The following is a 19536-nucleotide window of genomic DNA, read 5'->3' on the forward strand; positions in this document are numbered from 1 at the left end:
CCATTAACATCGATGGGGCTGTAGTGGAGTGGGTCGAGAGTTTCAAGTTCCTTGGTGTCCACATCACCAACAAACTATCATGGTCCAAACACACCAAGACAGTCGAGAAGAGGGCACGACAACACCTTTTCCCCCTCAGGAGACTGAAAAGATTTGGCATGGGTCCCCAAATCCTCAAAGATCTATAGCTGCACCATCGAGAGTATCCTGACCGGTTCCATCACCGCCTGGTATGGCAAATGCTTGACATCTCACCGTAAGGCGCTACAGAGGATAGTGTGTACAGCCCAGTACATCACTGGGGCCAAGCTTCCTGCCATCCAGGACCTATATACTAAGCGGTGTCAGAAACGATCCCCGAAATTGTCAAAGAAACCAGTCACCCAAGTTATAGACTGTTCTCTTTGCTACCGCACAGCAAGCGGTACCGGAGCGCTAAGTCTAGGACCAAAAGTCTCCTTAACAGCTTCTCCCCCTTGCCATAAGACTGCTGAACAATTAATAAAATGGCCACCGGACTATTTACATTGTCCCCCCCCCCATTTATTTTTTACACTGCTGCTAGTCTCTGTTTATTATCTATGCATAGTCACTTCACCCCTACCTACATGTACAAATGACCTTGACTAACCTGTACCCCCGCACATTGACTCTGTATATAGCCTTGTTATTGTTATTTTATTGTGTTACTTTTAATTATTTTTACTTCAGTTTATTTGGTAAATATTTTTTGAACTCTTTCTTGAACTGCACTGTTGGTTAAGGGCTTGTAAGTAAGCATTTCCCGGTAAGGTATACCTGTTGTATCCGGCGCATGTGACAAATACAATTTAATTTGATTTGGATAATTAGTTGAAATGTTGTTGACGATTATTGAACATCTATCCACTGAACATCGACAAACCATCTACTTAGGACTATCCAAATAAAGTGTTACCAATAAGTATCCTCCACTTATAGAAATGTGGCTGCCTTTCAGTCACGCTAAAGAGTTTCTGCACCTTTAAAAAAACAAAACAAAAATCAGTGGGTTGTGACTTCACCAACTTTGTTCTCAAGCCAGGACTCCCAAAACTTACAAAATAACTTCCCATATATGGAAAACTGCCTCTTGAGAGTGTAGAGAGACCCCCTCACACTGTGATCTACTGCATGTCAGTACATTGAACAATCACTTTCTCCTTGGAGAGGGAGCCCTGCTCACACCTAATCCAACAGAAGCTTTGAATAACTCCAACTAATAAGATATGAAAGTACCCTACCTCTGACAGTGTAGTATTTCTCATAATCTTGGTATGTTAGCTTTTTAAACTTTTACAGCTCTTGACCCGCCCCCGCCCCAACCCCCCTCAAAAAGTATTGAGACAAGCTAAAAGTTATGTCTTCCAGATGACTTTCTGTTAGGATGAGGTCACTCTTCAGATATCCTCAACTGAGGCGTAGACTAGCAAGAGACGTCTTCTATTGACATTTCACATCAGCACAGGCAACATTCTTACAGCTAAGCTGAAGACATTCACACAGTACTTATAGAACAATGTGCTCAGACTGTGGAGGGACCCTCCTAAAATACTGCAGGAGAATGATACTTATTCGACAAATCATATAATTAGTTCAATGAGGATGTCATGTACAAAACACTTTGAAGACTGAAGAGTCACTTGTAGAGTGGGGGGGGGGGGTGGAGGGGGGTGCATTTCCCTACAAATGTAATTCACCTTTAATTTAATTTACATTTCCCCTTATTCCCTACGCTACATTAGAAAGGCCTCTTTCACAGCTGACGTGTTTAAGTATTTTTTGGAATGTCAACACGTTCCCCAGTTGTGCCAATAACAAGGTTTAGAGCAAGACTTTATTTGTCTAAAAATTGAAATCCAGTTGGTTGACTTATTTATAGATTACCTTACTGGAGTGGCTGTGGATGAGTGACGCTTCTCATGGATGATATAATACAGCATCAGTGTCATTTTTTACATGTCAAAGTTGTTACTTGTTTGTCAATGTCCCAAATAAATTAACTAAATCAATTGATTGTCAAGTAATAGAATGAAAGATGACTTCAGTTGAAATTGTATGACACAAAAAGCGAACATTTTCAAAATAGCCAAATATATGCGTCTTGGCACCTAAATCCCTCACATACTTTTACAGATGCACAATTGAGAGCATCCTGTCTGGCAAGCTACACTGAACATATAAACTGAACAAAAATATGAACGCAACATGTAAAGTGTTGGTTTCATGAGCTGAAATAAAATATCCCAGAAATGTTCCATGCGCACAAAAGCTCATTTCTCTCAAATGTTGTGCACAAATTTGTTTACATCCCTGTTAGTGAGCATTTCTCCTTTGCCAAGATAATCCATACACCTGACTGGTGTGACATTTCAAGAAGCTGATTAAACAGCATGATCATTACACAGGTGCACTTTGTGCTGGGGACAATAAAAGGCCACTCTAAAATGTGTACTTTTGTCCCACAACACAATGCCACAGATGTCTCAAGTTTTTAGGGAGTGTGCAATTGGCATGCTGACTGCAAGTATGTCCACTACAGCTGTTGCCAGAGAATTTAATGGATTTTTTTTTACCATAAGCCGCCTGCAACGTCATTTTAGAGAATTTGGCAGTACGTCCAACCGGCCTCACAATTGCAGACCACATGTAACCATGCCAGCCCAGGACCTCCACATCCGGCTTCTTCACCTGCAGGATCGTCTGAGACCAACCACCCAGACAGCTGATGAAACTGTGGTTTGCACAACCGAATAATGTTTGCACAAACTGTCAGAAACCGTCTCAGGGAAGCTCACCTGTGTGCTCGTCGTCTTCACCAGGGTCTTGACCTGACTGCAGTTGTGAACAAAGTGCCCCATGGTGGGGTTGTGCTATGGTCAGGCATAAGCTACGGACAACGAACACAATTGGATTTTATCAATGGGAATTTGAATGCACAGAGTTACTGTGACGAGATCCTGAGGCCCATTGTCATGCCATTCATCTGCCATCATCACCTCATGTTTCAGCATGATAATGCACAGCCCAGTTCTGCCATGGCCTGCATACTCAACAAACATGTCACTGATTGAGCATGTTTGGTATGCTCTGGATCGACGTGCATGACAGCATGTTCCAGCTCACGCCAATATCCAGCAATTTCGCACAGCCACTGAAGAGGAGTGGGACAACATTCCATTGGCCACAATCAACAGCCTGATCAACTCTATGTGAAGGAGATGTATTGCGCTGCATGAGGCAAATCATAGTCACACCAGATACTGGCTTTTTTTTTGGGGGGGGGGGGGGGGGGGGGGGTTTATCTGTGACCAACAGATATCTGTATTCCCAGTCATGTGAAATCCATAGATTAGGGCCTATAATTGATTTCAATTTACTGATTTCCTTATATGAACTGTAACTCAGTAAAATCTTTGAAATTGTTGCATTTATATTTTTGTTCAGTGCAGTTTACCAAGGCTACCAATTACTTCACACTGGAACAAGTTAAAGTTATTCTTAAGAAAAATATAGTTTACTTTGCAAAAATGACTCTGAAGGTAGTTCACTACATTCAAACAAATTAGTGGAAAATTATTATATCTAAAATGTCAGACTACACTCTTCGAAAAAAGGGCTCTACATAGAACCCTTTTGGGTTTTTTTGGGGTCCAGGTAGAACTCTTTTGGGTTCCAAGAGTAGAAGAGGTAGAACCCTTTTGGGTTTTTTGGGGGTCCACCTCTTCTACTCTTGGAACCCAAAAGAGTTCTACCTGGACCCAAAAGGGTTCTTCAAAGAGTTTTCCAATGGGGACAGCCGAAGGACCCTTTTAGGTTATAGATGGTACAATCCTACAAAAACAAAGTGCTAAGTTAAGAAACATGACTGCAAGAACAGATCACTATGGAGTCGGATGTTAACAGAATGTGTAATTTAATAAACACAACCTACGTTTCAAGTGAGAATTAGGCAGGTCTGATGCTGGAAAAGAAAGGAAATTCTTGACTACTTATTTTTTCAAAAACAAATGGTGTGTAGTTCAATAGTTAGCTAAACCGCTACATGGCAAAAACGTAATTAACAACTGAAAACACTACCAAGACTGGAATTTGGTTCAACTACCACCAAGCTACTAAAAAATATAGTTTTATTACTAGTTGAACTACTGTACATGCAGTTCACTACTCCCCAACACTGTAAACACTGCAATACTGTTTAGTGCTGTTTAGACAATCATCAAGTTTGCTGATGACACAACAGTGATAACCCTGATTACCAACAACGACAAGTCAGCCAACAGGAGGAGGTGAGTGACTTGGTGGTGTGGTACCAGGAAAATACCCTCTCTCTCAACGTCTACAAAACGAGCTGATCGTGGACTACAAAAGACAGCAGAGAGAGCACGCCCCAATAGGTAGGTCCGGCCGTTCAAGGGTCACCGTTCTAGTGGAGCAGTTTTGGCTATTTCAGTCAGGCTTGAGGTTATGCTTTTCACATGGTATCATGTGAATTAAAAAGTATTGGTAAAGCAAATAAAAATGTAGTAGAGGTGGAAGAGATCATATTGGCGCTCAAAGGGAGCATTATTAATACAGGCAGTGGACAGCTCTTTTAAAATGTAATTATGACCTAGTGACCTCATGGGTGGAATATTATTTATATTTCCATAATTTCATAATTAACCCGATATCATTTAAAAAACCTGCCAAAAACCTGGTGTTTCTATGTCAAACGGTTTTGTTATATTTAAGTCTTCTGTGATGTATAAAAAGTGTAATATTGGGATGAAACTCAAAATTGAATACATTTCAACTCTATATCTGACATGATACAGGTGTCTTTTTTTAAGCCCATTACCATGTGTGTGAGGAGTGTACTTTTGTTTCAAAGTAGATTTAAGACTACCAAGAAACACTGTGCGACCCTGATTTAGCCCACTGCAGTAAAAATGAATTATACCATCTATGAAATGCTGTGTAGTCTACACTATGCTGTAGATAAGAGTGGAGGTGTTTCAGTAAACTATGCTCTCATGATGAGTAACTTACCATGCACTCATGATGAATAACTTTGCCTAAATTTGCTAACAGCCTCAGGGCCGGTTTCCCAGACACAGATTAGGCCTAGTCTTGGACTAAAAAGCACTTTCAATGAAGATTCTCCATTTAAGCATGTTTTTTAGACCAGGACTAGGCTTAATATGTGACTGGGAAACCACCATTTAGGATTGATTACAAAGCAAGTTACAAAGCACTGAGTTTCAACGTCTGTCAAAAAATGACTTTAAATTATTCAATATTTGGTCCATCGTTTCCTGGAGTTCCAGTTACAAAGTTGAATGGCTGTGATAGGAGAAAACAGAATGGCTCAACAACACTCCACAATACTAACCTAAATGACAGAGTGAAAAGAAGGAAGTCTGTACAGAATGAAAATATTCCAAAACATGCATCCTTTTTGTAATAAGGCACTAAAGTAATACTGCAAAAATGTGGCTTAGATTTTTTTTTCTGAATACAAAGCATTATGTTCGAGGCAAATCCGACACATCACTGAGTACCATTCTTCATATTTTCAAGCATGGGGGTGGCTGCATCATGTTATGGGTATGCTTGTCATCAACAAGGACTAGGGTGTTTTTTTTTCAAATAAAAAGAAAAGGAGTAGAGCTATGCACTGGCAAAATCCTAGAGGAAAACCTGGTTCAGTCTGCTTTCCAACAGACACTGGGAGACAAATGTTCCTTTCAGCAGGATAATAACCTAAAACAAAAGGCCAAATATCTTACCAAGATGACACTGAATGTTTCTGAGTGACCGAGTTACAATTTTTACTTAAATCGATTTAAATCTATGGCAAGCCTTGAAAATGGCTGTCTACCAATGATCAACAACCAACCTGACAGAGCTTGATGAGTTTAAAAAAAGAATAATGTGCAAATATTGTGCAATCCAGGTGTGCAAAGCTCTTAGAGATTTACCCAAAAAGTCTCACAGGTGTAATCGCTGCCAAAGGTGACTCTAACGTGTGTTGAATACTTATCTAATGAAGATACTCTTTTTTTCATTCATCTTCCACTTTGACATTTGAGTATTTGTTGTATGGATCATTGGAAAAAAAACAAAACAATTTTAATCCCAATTTGTAACACAAGAAAATGTGAAAAAAGTCAAATAGTGTGAATACATTCTGAAGGCACTGTAATGACTAAAATCGTCCTAAAACACAGCAAATGGCTACAAGTGAGGTTTGGGTCAAAGTTGTGGGCCCACTTAAACTTTCACTTAGGTGGAAGTACTTCCACAAAGTTTAGGAACCCCAAGTATTTAGTATTTCATGACGTATTCAAATATTTATTGGCTCAGGGTTTTTTTATTGGGATGCCCATATATCACTTCCACCTAAGTGAACTTTTAGTGCAAGTGAAGGCAATTGCTTAAAAGCAGTAATGTGTAGCCAGTAATGACTAATATTGTGTTGCCAGTAATACAGATTAGGCCTACAATACTAAATTAATCAACAAGTGGTTGGCTGCGCAATTAGGCCTATTAGGTTTAAATTATAATCTTCAATTAAACAAAATAAATCTGAATCGATTTATTTTATTTTTAATCTAAATAATATGTCCCGTTCAACAGCTTTCCTTCTTTCTCTTGTTGTTGTTTAAATTGGTACCACTCCGTGACCTCTGAAGGTACGCTCGCAGCGCATAGCAACGGTCTCTCTCCTTTCCACAGCTCGAGCGCGTGTTTAGATTCCTGCTGAAATCTTCACTTGTGATAAAGGATCGCTGCAGCCCTCGAGCTCTGACCATATAAGGGTCTCCAAGAATCCTACGCACAAAACATCTCCCACACACCAGAAAATGGAGAATTCTGCCTGTTCCAAACAAACAAGCTGATAGCATTTTCCCAAATAAAGGGTTAACCATAGAATATATAGAACATTAACCCTAAAGAGCAAAATCATTCATATACCTGCCTCATCATCTTCCCATCAAATATGCTACATTTCCAGCGCAGCTAGTGAATTAATTTCCAAATCGGCACTGTTCCTCTAAACATGAGGAGAATATCACTAGTTGGCCACAAATTCTCACCAAGACTGTTATGCCATTGTGAAAGGCACCATTATTCCAGCTGGTAACAATTATTAACATTATAAACTACTGTTCGTCTGGATGCACTAGCATACCAGCCAAATCAGAATGGTACTGTAAAATAGATGACATCCTCTTTTGAAAATGGAGTTTCAAACATTGTTTGACATAACCACGTTCCTAAAGCCACACTGTATATGACATGTAAATGAACTTTTTTCAAGATTCAATACAACAATTCCACAAATAAAAGCGAGACTAAACAAACCCGCAGTGCGACACAGCATAAAGTTGATGAAGGCTCCGTTAGTCTGTTAAAACTCGGCAACTCCAAAAGCATAAACAATTAACAAACAACATACTTCAAACGAATGATGTTTCTACCTGATAAACCTGCAAACGTCGGTAGGCATCCCCCTCTCCCTCGCGGAGACTGAAGCCCCAGGGCGCGCCTCCGTGCACCGTAACACAGATATAATCCCCAGTGCCCATGCCACACGCAACAGGCTCCCACCAAAACCGCTATCATCAAGTTGTCCGGAGTTGGACCAACAGGGCTCTATGAAACCAAGAGCAGCACAGTGCAGTATAATTCCCATCATCTGCAAGTTATGCAGAGTCCAACCCGCTCTGAAACGTCATTGCATATGGACCCGCCCGCGCGCGAATCAAGTGGTGCGCTCTAGGGAAAGTCTTGTAGCAGCATTTGTATGGGGCCACAACTGAGTCGGGATTGAATTTTTCATACAATAATAATGAGCTCTGATATCTCAATGTAGCGATTATGCTGCCTGGTTTTCTAGTCAAATGGGTTTGTTGGCCTAAGTAGAATATTGGTTGAAAGTTATTTAATTGATATTGTTTATCCCTATACATTTATTGATTAATTGCATTGTACGTTTGAGTAGCCTCTCTGATGACGTTCTCTGTAAGTGGCCCGCGGTCAATTTAGTCGAGTATGGGCATGTGAGGTGCCAAGGATATTGAGTGTACTCGTTTCCGTTTGGCCAAACCTATAGAATTTAACAGAATGGACTAACCCTTGGCGATACATAATATAATATAAACTTAATTCACTGATAGGGAATTTGTCTTGAGCATACGCAGGCCTAAACTAATACTAGAAAGTGAAGGAACACACTACAGTCGCATGTAGCCAACAATTATGCAGAGATTAAACAATTGAAATCAATTGCTGATTGACTGTGTAAACGATGGTTTCACATTATAAATAATCTTAACAAAATCTGGAATTTTGTAGATCTAGCCTGCTGAGACTAATTAATATCTATGTACGATCTGGTTTGGTCTCAATTACATACACCTTTTAAGATCATGTGACAGTGGATATCTACCTACTACTGCATAGTGAATGAAACATGAAAGCAATGGGTCTACCCATCTCTTCCTTCATAGTTTACATTTAGCCTACCTTATGCCATAGCTATAGGCCTAACTGACAAATCAGAACTGCACAATTCACTGGGCCTTGAAGAGTTTAATGCTACGCAATCGGCACAATTGGTCTCTGCTGACCTGTAGGGTTTCCCACAAATTGGCGCATGCGCACGCACCACTGAGAACTACAGCGCGATGCATGGGGGTCGTCACTAAGTTAACACAGCCACAAAGTCATAAACCCCGCCTATTTCTAAAATGTATTTTCATTAAATGTGATTATTAACCTAACCCTAACCTTAACCACACTGCTAGTCTTATGCCGAACCCTAACCTTAATTTTAAAAAAGCAAATATTTGTTTTCATGGATTTTTACGATATCGGCGATTCTTACTTTGTGGCTGGGGTAACTAGTGACAACATGGCATAGGGACCGGTGCTGTGTTGGAGTTTGACGTGGCACTCCGCTTTCACGATCAGGAATTCAGAGTAGAGGACTCGGCAGATACTCGCCAGAATACAGGTAAATAATTGCACAAAAAAGCCTAATGGGATTTGTAAGAGGGTATTTTATCATATATTGGTCTATTGAAATGCATGTTTTTAACCGAATGCTTTCTCTGTGACGCAAACTTAGTTTCACATGTAGACATTTCCGTGTATGAACAACAATGTATCTATTTGTAAATAACGTACACTGCGCCTATCAGAAACGCATGTTGTGCGCTGGAAAGATGGATATTGATTCGGGTGCTGCAAACAACAGCTATATTTTCTTGCAGTTGATAAATATCGGCGTCAGTCTGGTTGTAACTAAATGGTAGACTGACGTTTCCTAGGTTGGCGATGCTAAGATTTGTGTCGGAAATAACGGTCTTTGACGTGGCAATTCTGGGTAGTGGCTGAAGAACTCGTCTTACATTTTTTTTGTTGCTATGACTGTCTCTTGATATTTCTGTCTTAATTTATGGACTTTTTACATTTATTTTTAATCTCTTTTGTATTTGATTGTCTACGAGTCGAGAACGGAGTTGTCAATGTGAGACAGCTGTTTATGTGGCCTTAATTGAACAAGATTTGACAACTGTGTAGGCTATAGTGTGGAAGTTCATCAAGTCAAGCTTAGTTGGTTCTAAAATAGAGAAAATGTCAACTTTACTGTAAGATTAAAAGATAAATAATAGCTTACAAGGAGAACAATAATTTGCTTACAAGGAGAACAATAATTTGCTTACAAGGGAGAACAATATAGCATACTATTTTGCAGAAGGTGACATGTATTTAGGTCTGTATTTATTTATAACCGTTGGCCTTATTGAAAGGCCTATTGCTCAAGAATGATTTCACCAACACTGCACGTGAATAATTTGAACAGCTAAAGATATCTATAGCCTACAATTTCTGCTCCAATATGTCATCATGAACCAACCATTGTCAAATGTTATCACATATATTCATCTTGAGAAAATAAGACATCTTATTTTAGGAGCATTGTTGCAGGAAACTGACATAAGTATAGTCACTTGTAGATAAGACAATGATGATGGGACCAACGGTCAAATGGTCCAATGCGCTTGGGTCTTGTTGTCTTGAGGTCAAATCTTGCTTGTTGGCATTGCCTAGTGGAGAATACCACATATTTACTTTGTACTGTAGGAAAATACTGATAGGTGTGGGGAAAAAACTACGGAAGACCACGAACCTGTCAAGTGTGCGGTCTCTGAAAAATGTTCCCATGTGCAGTGTCAGTAGTTTCTAAATGCTGTGGTTGGTGAAATTCTGTGAATTAGAGCTTTTTTAATCTCACTTTTAAATTCAAGCAACATTTTCTTGGCCCTTCAAGTCTAGCCTGCCTTAAATTAACTGCATCCTCAGAAAACAAAATTCCTTGCTTCTGTCTTTGCAGGTTCTTGGATCTCTGCCATTTTGGAATGAGAAGACCTTAACAGCATTTAGGATGAGTCAGCAGGGTTATGTTGCCACGCCTCCATACTCCCAGGCCCAGCCTGGGATGGGGGGCTACCCAGCTGGGTTTGGGAGTTCGCCTGCCCAGCCCCTCTATGGACATTATGGGGGACAACCTCAGTCATTCCCAGCCCCACCAACAGGTAAAGCCACGTTCCTTTGGTCTCTCATTCCTCCTGTAAAATCTTTTGTTTAGCTTTTCATCCAACCGGTCTGATCTTGTCATTTGGGATGTGTGCAATTCTTTATTAGTCCAGGAGCAATTGTTTGTTCATGATTCAAGCAATGCAGCTTCCAATTGAAATGACCACATTTAAGCCTAGGGATATGTTTTTCTGTTGCTCGGCCATACTATCGCCTCGTTATTTAGAAGGTTTGCCCGTGTATACTGTACTGTGTCTGTAATGTGTGACTGCAAGAGGATGCTTTCTGGACAGCAATGCTATTGGCACAGCATTTAGAGGAGACATTTTGCTCAGGTGCATACTTTGTGTATATATTGTGTGACCATAAGAGGATTCTTTACCTTCCAGGTTTGATGAAGCCTGTGTCATCCCCCTCCGGCATGCCTCCGTCAGAGGTCTCCAGCCAGTATGGCTCAAACATTCAGCAGAATGGAGCTCACCCTCAAAGGTAACAGAGCTTACTCCACCGAGCAGAGTCCATTTACCACAATGTTCTAATGGTCAAATTCTACCCTTCTTCCTGAAGTATGCACTTGATCTATCCACCTAATGGAATTGTATTAAATGGAAATGGAATGGTGTAATACCTCTGATAGAAACACCCTCTAGCCCATGTTAACACCATGTCATTGCTTTCAACCAATGAGTGGGAGGGAGCAAGTGCACACTTTGGGTAAAAGGGTCAAGAATTGAAAGCCAACCATGGCTTCATCCCAATACTCTTAGTGCATTCTTTCTTCCATTTTCTTCAAGTCCACTAATAGGTAAATGGACTGAATATTTTTTTTGTCTGTTGGAACAGATAATATTTAGCTCTTTGTTTACTGTCCTCCAGGTACCCTGCCCCTCCTGCTGCTGCTGCCGCCTCTCCGTATGGACAACCCCCTAATTCCACCTACCACACCATGGCCCCCCAGGCCCCAGCACAGCAGCTCACCAATCAGATGGGTTCCATGAACCTCGGATATGGTAATTAATCACTGTTTGTAGAACTCAAGATTGTGGGAATGGTTAGGGGGGTGGCATCCACTTCAGAAAGTAAACAAGATGCAAAGCAACTTACAAACAAGTTTAAAAAAAAAGCAAACGGCTGTGTTGTCCAAACAGTAGAACAGAAGCTTTTCATACTAGTGGTAGTCTAGATATTTATGGCTTTGTAAACTAGCATGCAGCTATGTTAGCAACTTGCCCAAGCCCAGACAGCTGATGTTCTGAGAGATGCAAAATCTGGATCGCTACAAATCAGCTGGGCTAGACAATCTGGATCCTCTTTCTAAAATTATCAGCCGAAATTGTTGCAACCCCTATTACTAGCTTGTTCAACCTCTCTTTCGTATTGTCTGAGATCCCCAAAGATTGGAAAGCTGCTGCAGTCACCCCCCTCTTCAAAGGGGAAAACACTCTAGACCCAAACTGTTATAGACCTATATCCATCCTGCCCTGCCTTTCTAAAATCTTCGAAAACCAAGTTAACAAACAGATCACCGACAATTTCGAATCCTACCGTACCTTCTCCACTATGCAATCTGGTTTCCAAGCTGGTCATGGATGCACCTCAGCCATGTTCAAGGTTCTAAACGATATTATAACCGCTATCGATAAAAGCCAAGTCTTTAGACTCTGTCAATCACCGCATTTTTATTTGCAGACTCAATAGCCTTGGTTTCTCAAATGACTGAGTCGCCTGGTTCACCAACTACTTCTCAGATAGAGTTCAGTGTGTCAAGTTAAATTCTCGGGCCGACTCTTTTCTCTGTTGCTCTTGCTGCCGGTGAATTCTCTGATCCACCTCTACGCAGACGACACCATTCTGTATACTTCTGGCCCTTCTTTGGACACTGTGTTAACAAACTTCCAAACAAGCTTCAATGCCAAACAACTTTCCTTCCGTGACCTCCAACTGCTTTTAAATGCTAGTAAAACTAAATGCATGCTCTTCAACCGATTGCTGCCCGCACCCGCCCGCCCGACTAGCATCACTACTCTGGACAGTTCTGACTTAGAATATGTGGACAACTACAGATACCTAGGTGTCTGGTTAGACTGTAAACTCTCCTTCCAGACTCACATTAAGCATCTCCAATCCAAAATTAAATCTAGAATCGGCTTCCTATTTCGCAACAAAGCCTCCTTCACTCATGCTGCCAAACATACCCTCATAAAACTGACTATCCTACCGATCCTTGACTTTGGCAATGTCATTTACAAAATAGCCTCCAACAGACTACATCCAGTTTGGTGAGTAGAGTATCACAGTGCCATCCGTTTTGTCACCAAAGTCCCATATACTACCCATTACTGCGACCTGTATGCTCTCGTTGGCTGGTCCTTGTTACATAATCGTCGCCAAACCAAGTCTTTTCTAGGTAAAGCCCCGCCTAATCTCAGCTCTCTAGCAACACCCACCCGTAGCATGCACTCCAGCGGGTATATTTTACTGGTCATCCCCAAAGCTAACACTTACTTTGTCCGCCTTTCCTTCCAGTTCTCTGCTGCCAATGACTGGAACGAATGGCAAAAATCACTGAAGCTGGAGACTTGTATCTCCCTCACTAGCCAAACTGTAAATGGCACACCCAACTACCTCATCCCCATATTGTTATTTATCTTCTTGCTCTTTTGCACCCAAGTATCTCTATGTGCACATCATCATCTGCACATCTATCACTCCAGTATTAATGCTAAATTGTAATTGTTTCGCTTCTATGGCCTGTTTTATTTACTGCCTTACCTGCCTACTCTTCTACATTTGCACACACTGTACATATATTTTTTCTATTGTGTTATTGACTGTAGGTTTGTTTGTTTAACTCTGTTGTTTTTGTCACACTGCTTTGCTTTATCTTAGCCAGTTCAGTTAATGAGAACTTGTTCTCAACTGGCTTACCTGGTTAAATAAAGGTGAAATAAAAAAGTTATTGTTAGACTTCATTGATGCAGTGTGTTGACAGTTGTTCACACTCCCCCTACCTATCCTGCAGGTCCAGGGCCCATGCAGAACCCTCAGGCACCCCCCACCTCTCCCCCAGCCCAGCAGCCATTCCAGACTGCCCCTCCCCCAACCATGGGACAATCAACCCTGGGCCCCCCACCTGCAGGCCCCCATTCACCCCAGATGGCTCCCCCACAGTCGCCCCTAGCTGGCCCATCTATGGGAGGGCACCCATCTATGGGAGGGCACCCACCCATGGGAGGCATGGGTAGGCCCTTCCCAGGCCCACCCCCTCCAGGCTCTGGGGGCTTCCAGCAGCCTGGGCCTGGAGCAGCCGGACAACCAGGATACCCTCAGCAACCACAAGGTACAGAAAGCACAGTTACCTGTGGCTCAGTGATGATCACTGCAAAGCTTTATGGATTTGTAGGACCAGTTTCCTGGAGCCAGATGAAGCCTATTCCTGGAATAAAACATGGTTTTCAGGAATAATCTAGGATATGGTAACTCACTGTGGTAGTCAAACTTATCTTATTGAAGGTGGTGAGTAGTGTGTACAAATTGCTTTTGGAGTACTGTACCACTTAGTGTGTGCTTGCCACTAGGATTGCACCAGGTGTAGGTCACCAGAGCCTTACACTGTGGCATGGTCTGTGTGTCAGGTCAGTTTGGGGGGCAGATGGCGGGACCCTTCCAAGGTGGGGCAGCCCATATGTCCGGGCCACCTCAGAAAAAGCTGGACCCTGACTCCATCCCTAGCACAGTGAGTTCATATTTAATCCTCGTGTGACTTCACGTCTTTGCATGCCATGTCACATGTTTCCCAGCTACCTCCAAGCCAGTATTACCTATAAAGACATCTCTTTAGAAGACTGCTCACCCAGTATGGGCCCAGGATAGACATGTGAGCACCCCCTTTTTGTTACCCCCACCTCTCCAAATTACCTATTGTATGTGTCTTATTTGGATGAAATGTATGACTGACAAAGTCAACCCTGTGTCTCGTAGTTAAAACCACAATGCTTGACTGATTGTGGTTGGAATGTTCTCAGGCAAACAACAAAGCAACAGCAGAATGTGAATTTGTACGATACCAACACGTCTCCGTTACCACACACATCTAGCAAAAACTGACCGATTGAAAGCTTTCACCCACAGCCTGACTGTTTAAGGAAATGGCTCCGCACGGTATACACTCTTTCACTGACAATGCACCTCTCTGGTTTAGACACAAGTCACTGAGGACGACCAAGCCAAACGAGGAGGACAGGTGTACACCACAAACCTCAGGGGTCAGGTTCCCCCGCTAGTCACTACTGACTTTACTGTACAGGACCAAGGTAAGGCACAGGAATACCACTGTACTGTAAACACAAACTTAGCTGTGTCATTGAACAGAACTAACCTTATTTCCAACAAACTTAACATAGCTTTTTGTCCAGTCCATCACTAGCACACCTGACTCAACTAATCAAGGGCTTTGTGATTACTTGACTAGTTGACTCAGGTTTGTTTGTGTTGGGATGGAACAAAAATGTGCAGTTGTGGGGTTCCCCAAGGAATGGATTAGTAGAACGTGACACGGATGGCTTTGAACAAATCTGATAATAGCCTTAGATCAAACATACACTTCTGAAATATATTCTAATGGCAACATAAGGGACATGATTGGGGTCTTTTCATTAGTGCACACCGTAGCAAAATGTTTTCTCAAGGGAAACGTTTTGCAATGAAAACTAGAGTTTCTTAGGTAGGTCCCTCCCTGTTTCGGCCTCTTTGTTTCTATTTGGTTCATATTGAGTAGACAGACCCCTGCTCTAACTCAAACGAATACCTCTAGAAGCCAGTAATATAACATAAACCTTTAGATGAGATTCCATTTTTTAAAACTTTGTATTTACTTTACCCTTTGATCTCGTTTTAAGTTGTGCCACTTCAGATTTGTCAAACTTAAAACATTTCCGTCTCAGAAAAATTGTTTGACCACACTGGAAAAAATTAAAATATATTAATGTTAAGGTTCTCTTTGAGTGCAACGTTACCTGAAAATTGCAAGGGAAATACTGACGGTTATGAATTAAGTGGTAACGTTTGATACTGTACTTAAATGTATGAATTAGAACACTGAATATTGCATTTCTTTGTAAAAAATGAAAATGTAAGTTATTTACAGCCTGATGAATATATAAAAGGAAGAACTGAATGATATTAGGACTAGTGGAAGGCTTTATGCGTAAACACAAAATGCTAACATGTTTAAACTATATCTTTTCTTGAATCAAACTAATGAGTACAACTTAATTGAACCATTTACATTTGTATTTATTTTTAAAAACTTTGTTTCCATTTCTTTTTTCCTCTTTAGGAAACGCCAGTCCAAGGTTCATGCGTTGCACCACCTACTCTTTCCCCTGCACGGCTGACCTGGCCAAGCAGTGCCAAGTTCCTTTGGGTGCCATCATCAAACCTTTCGCCACGGTGCCAAAGAATGAGGTAGGCCTTATCCTGTGTATGTTTGCAGAGATTATCCACATTGTTATACAAAGTCAGACCACTAAACCACTTATGAATTCTGAAACCAAGATGTTTAAACCCAGATACTATCAAAACCTCAGGTACATACTGTAGACATCCTTTTAGGGAAGGGAGACACTAGCACTTTTAGTTTTACTCAATGACACGTAGATGTATTATTTCCTTAAAAATATACTGTACGTCCAAGTGCTGTAAACTTTTAAAAGTGTCCTGTGGACAACCTTCATGTGGATCTTGGGTGGTCTCAGGAATCCTGCCTTAGATATTCTTCCCTCATTTTGTCTTCTGTGCCAAAGGGCCTTTTTAGGCAATGCTACTGTAGCTTTCGCTCTGTCTCGTAGAAAGAGCTAATTAGCTAATGTCAAGATCTGCGTGGACCCCAGAATATGAAAGGGGTTCAGCAAAGCAATCAAGTGCATTGCCTTCTCTGGTTAGCGCTCAATGTCCAGACAGCACTAGCATGATTCCCATAGTAGGAAGCTAATGCCCTGCATAGATTCCATATCAAACAAAAGCTAACACATTATCGCCATGTTAGCATTATTGTTTTGTTTGTAATGAATGACCTCATTGCACAAGCAGTGAGTCTTAACTTTAAACCCTTGTATCGAACTTGGATTTATTCTAAAGAAAATCTATAATTCAGCTTCACATCCCCTTTGGATGAACTACTTGGCTGCATTCACGTCTGTCTGCATGTGGAGTTTAATGGTCTTGGAGGCCATATGAAAAACATACACACACTAGTATATAAACAAGTACTAGAGTAAAAGCCTCCCCTCAAGAAAGACTCCCTTGATTTCTGCTCTTATTGGGACAATTCAATGTGTTTTTAGGTTAGATTTATATCCCCGAGACAATGTTTTGGTTGTTAGGCTACAATATTCTGGATAGTATATCATTTCAGTGATGCTTAATGTAAATAGTTTGAAGTAGTTGAACGAGATTTGGCTATTTGGCCATGCACATGTGAATATAGCATGTGCGCACAGTTTGTTTTCACTAATGAATGTTTGTGAGTGTACGGACTTTGTGCATGTAATTTATGCCATATGTTTCCATGGGTTTGTTTGTGTGTGGGCCAGAAGCTATAGGCACACCTTTACCATCTGTATTCCTACACATTCCCACTCAGCAGGAAAAATATTTCATCCTTACATTAAACAAAGCCTTATTCGGACAGAAATGTTCAGTTATAGGCAAAGGTAATGTAAATGTAATGCAGCTATTTACATACATGGAGCATGAGATTGACCCGTTTCTGGGGAGCAAATCTGCTTTGTGTATTGTGACGGCACGTGTTGAGTTGCACGATAATAACTGTTTTGAAGGTATAGATGAGATCACCCACAATGTTTAGACTAAATGCTTTATGGCAGAGTGTGGGTCTACACGGGCGAAGATCTTGATAGAACTCACACTTGTGTAAAACTGCAACAACTTCACTCTTCTAGACTGTTGCACTGTTAGGTTTTGTTTTTAATTTCCACAATAGCTCTGTTTTTAAAGGCAATATTTGAATTTAAAGTAAAGCTAAATTTAACTGTTAAGATGATTGTATATAGATAGTGTGGCAGAACCAATTTGTGAGGCATAAACTGAAGCCTGGGAAATGACTCCACCTTTGGCCAAGGGAGCCACTACAGCCCAACTACCCAGGAGGACTGGCACACGTGTTTGTTTTTTTACCTTTATTTAACTAGGCAAGTCAGTAAGAAAAAAATCTTATTTTCAATGACGGCCTAGGAACAGTGGGTTAACTGCCTTGTTCAGGGGCAGAACGACAGATTTGTCATCTCAGGGATTCGATCTTGCAACCTTTCGTTTACTAGTCCAACACTCTAACCAGTAGGCTACCTGCCGCCCCAAACAGAACCAAACAGTCGATATAATCGAGAACAATCATCAGAAATCACACGATATGAATCAGACAGATGGGTGCCGCCTGACCCACTAGTTGGTCAGAAGGTTCAAATCAACGTTTCGTATCATTTCCAAGTAGGCGGTAATGATCATTTTTATTGTGTTGTAACTGAAACTAGAAGATCTTCTGATGTCCTTTCCCTTCGTCAAAGGTACGTAATGATTTTTTAAGTGTTTTTACCCCAGGATAGCCCGCTAATATGACCCATAGTAGGGAAGAACGTTCCTTGAAAACAATTTGATCTACAGTACATCTACACCACGATATGAAATGTTGATTTGAACCTTCTGACCTTCTGACCAACTACAATCTTCATTGTAAAGAGTTTAAACACTGTTTCCTATGCTTTTTCAATGAACCATAAACAATTAATGAACATGAACCTGTGGAACAGTCGTTAAGACACGAACAGCTTCCAGATGGTAGGCAATCAAGGTCACAGTTATGAAAACGTAGGACACTAAAGAGGCCTTTCAACTGACTCTGAAAAACACCAAAAGAAATATGACCAAGGGTCCCTGCTTATCCGCGTGAATGTGCCTTAGGCATTCTGCAAGGAGGCATGAGGACTGCAGATGTGGCAAGTGTAATAAATTGCAATGTCCGTACTGTGAGACGCCTAAGACAGCGCTACAGGGAGACAGGACGGACAGCTGATTGTCCTTGCAGGGGGAGACCACGTGTAACACCTGCACAGGATCCGTACATCTGAACATCACACCTGCAGGACAGGTACAGGATGGCAACAACAACTGCCCGAGTTACACCAGGAACGCGCAATCCCTCCCATCAGTGCTCAGACTGTCCGCAATAGGCTGAGCGAGGCTGGACTGAGGGCTTGTAGGCCTGTCCGCACCAGACATCACCGGCAACAACGTCGCCTATGGGCACAAACCCACCTTCGCTGGACCAGACCAGACTGGCAAAAAGTGCTCTTCACTGACGAGTCGCAGTTTTGTCTCACCAGGGGTGATGGTTGGATTCGCATTTATCGTTGAAGGAATGAGCATTACACCGAGGCCTGCACTCTGGAGCGGGATCGATTTGGAGGTGAAAAGTCCGTCATGGTCTGGGGCGGTGTGTCACAGCATCATCGGACTGAGCTTGTTGTCATTGCAGGCAATCTCAATGCTATGCATTACAGGGAAGACCTCATCCTTCCTGCAGGCTCATCCTGACATGACCCTCCAGCATGACAATGCCACCAGCCATACTCCTCGTTCTGTGTGATTTCTTGCAAGACAGGAATGTCAGTGTTCTGCCATGACAAGCAAAGAGCCCGGATCTCAATCCCATTGAGCACGTCTGGGACCTGTTGGATCGGAGGGTGAGGGCTAGGGCCATTCCCCCCAGAAATACCCGGGAACTTGCAGGTGCCTTGGAAGAGTGGCGTAACATCTCACAGCAAGAACTGGCAAATCTGTTGCAGTCCATGAGGAGGAGATGCACTGCAGTACTTAATGCAGCTGGTGGCCACAACAGATACTGACGGTTAC

The 19536-nt window shown here is 41.7% G+C and overlaps 2 protein-coding genes across 7 annotated transcripts in view; one reads left to right on the forward strand and one right to left on the reverse strand.

Moving 5' to 3' along the window:
• Positions 1 to 7689, reverse strand: part of LOC110500609 (synaptopodin-2) — a 39016-nt gene extending 31327 nt beyond the window's left edge. Inside the window, exon 1 of one of the 3 annotated variants that reach the window (XM_021578062.2) lies at positions 7485 to 7689. In XM_021578062.2, the coding sequence (XP_021433737.2) occupies positions 7485 to 7592 (108 nt within the window). In that variant the 5' untranslated portion in view covers positions 7593 to 7689. The remainder of the gene's footprint in view (positions 1 to 7484) is intronic. The other 2 variants (XM_036958067.1, XM_021578061.2) reach the window with 2 other exon arrangements.
• Positions 4333 to 19536, forward strand: part of LOC110500610 (protein transport protein Sec24D) — a 31281-nt gene continuing 16077 nt past the window's right edge. The window contains exons 1-8 of one of the 4 annotated variants that reach the window (XM_036958068.1): positions 4333 to 4415; positions 10406 to 10607; positions 10998 to 11097; positions 11485 to 11618; positions 13631 to 13948; positions 14244 to 14344; positions 14810 to 14921; positions 15947 to 16074. In XM_036958068.1, coding sequence (XP_036813963.1) covers positions 10457 to 10607; positions 10998 to 11097; positions 11485 to 11618; positions 13631 to 13948; positions 14244 to 14344; positions 14810 to 14921; positions 15947 to 16074 — 1044 coding nt within the window. In that variant the 5' untranslated portion in view covers positions 4333 to 4415; positions 10406 to 10456. Of the gene's footprint in view, positions 4416 to 8795; positions 9023 to 10405; positions 10608 to 10997; positions 11098 to 11484; positions 11619 to 13630; positions 13949 to 14243; positions 14345 to 14809; positions 14922 to 15946; positions 16075 to 19536 lie in introns of those variants that run through there. The other 3 variants (XM_021578063.2, XM_036958069.1, XM_036958070.1) reach the window with 3 other exon arrangements.

Source organism: Oncorhynchus mykiss, chromosome 21 (genome assembly GCF_013265735.2).
Source record: "Oncorhynchus mykiss isolate Arlee chromosome 21, USDA_OmykA_1.1, whole genome shotgun sequence".
NCBI lineage: Eukaryota > Metazoa > Chordata > Actinopteri > Salmoniformes > Salmonidae > Oncorhynchus > Oncorhynchus mykiss.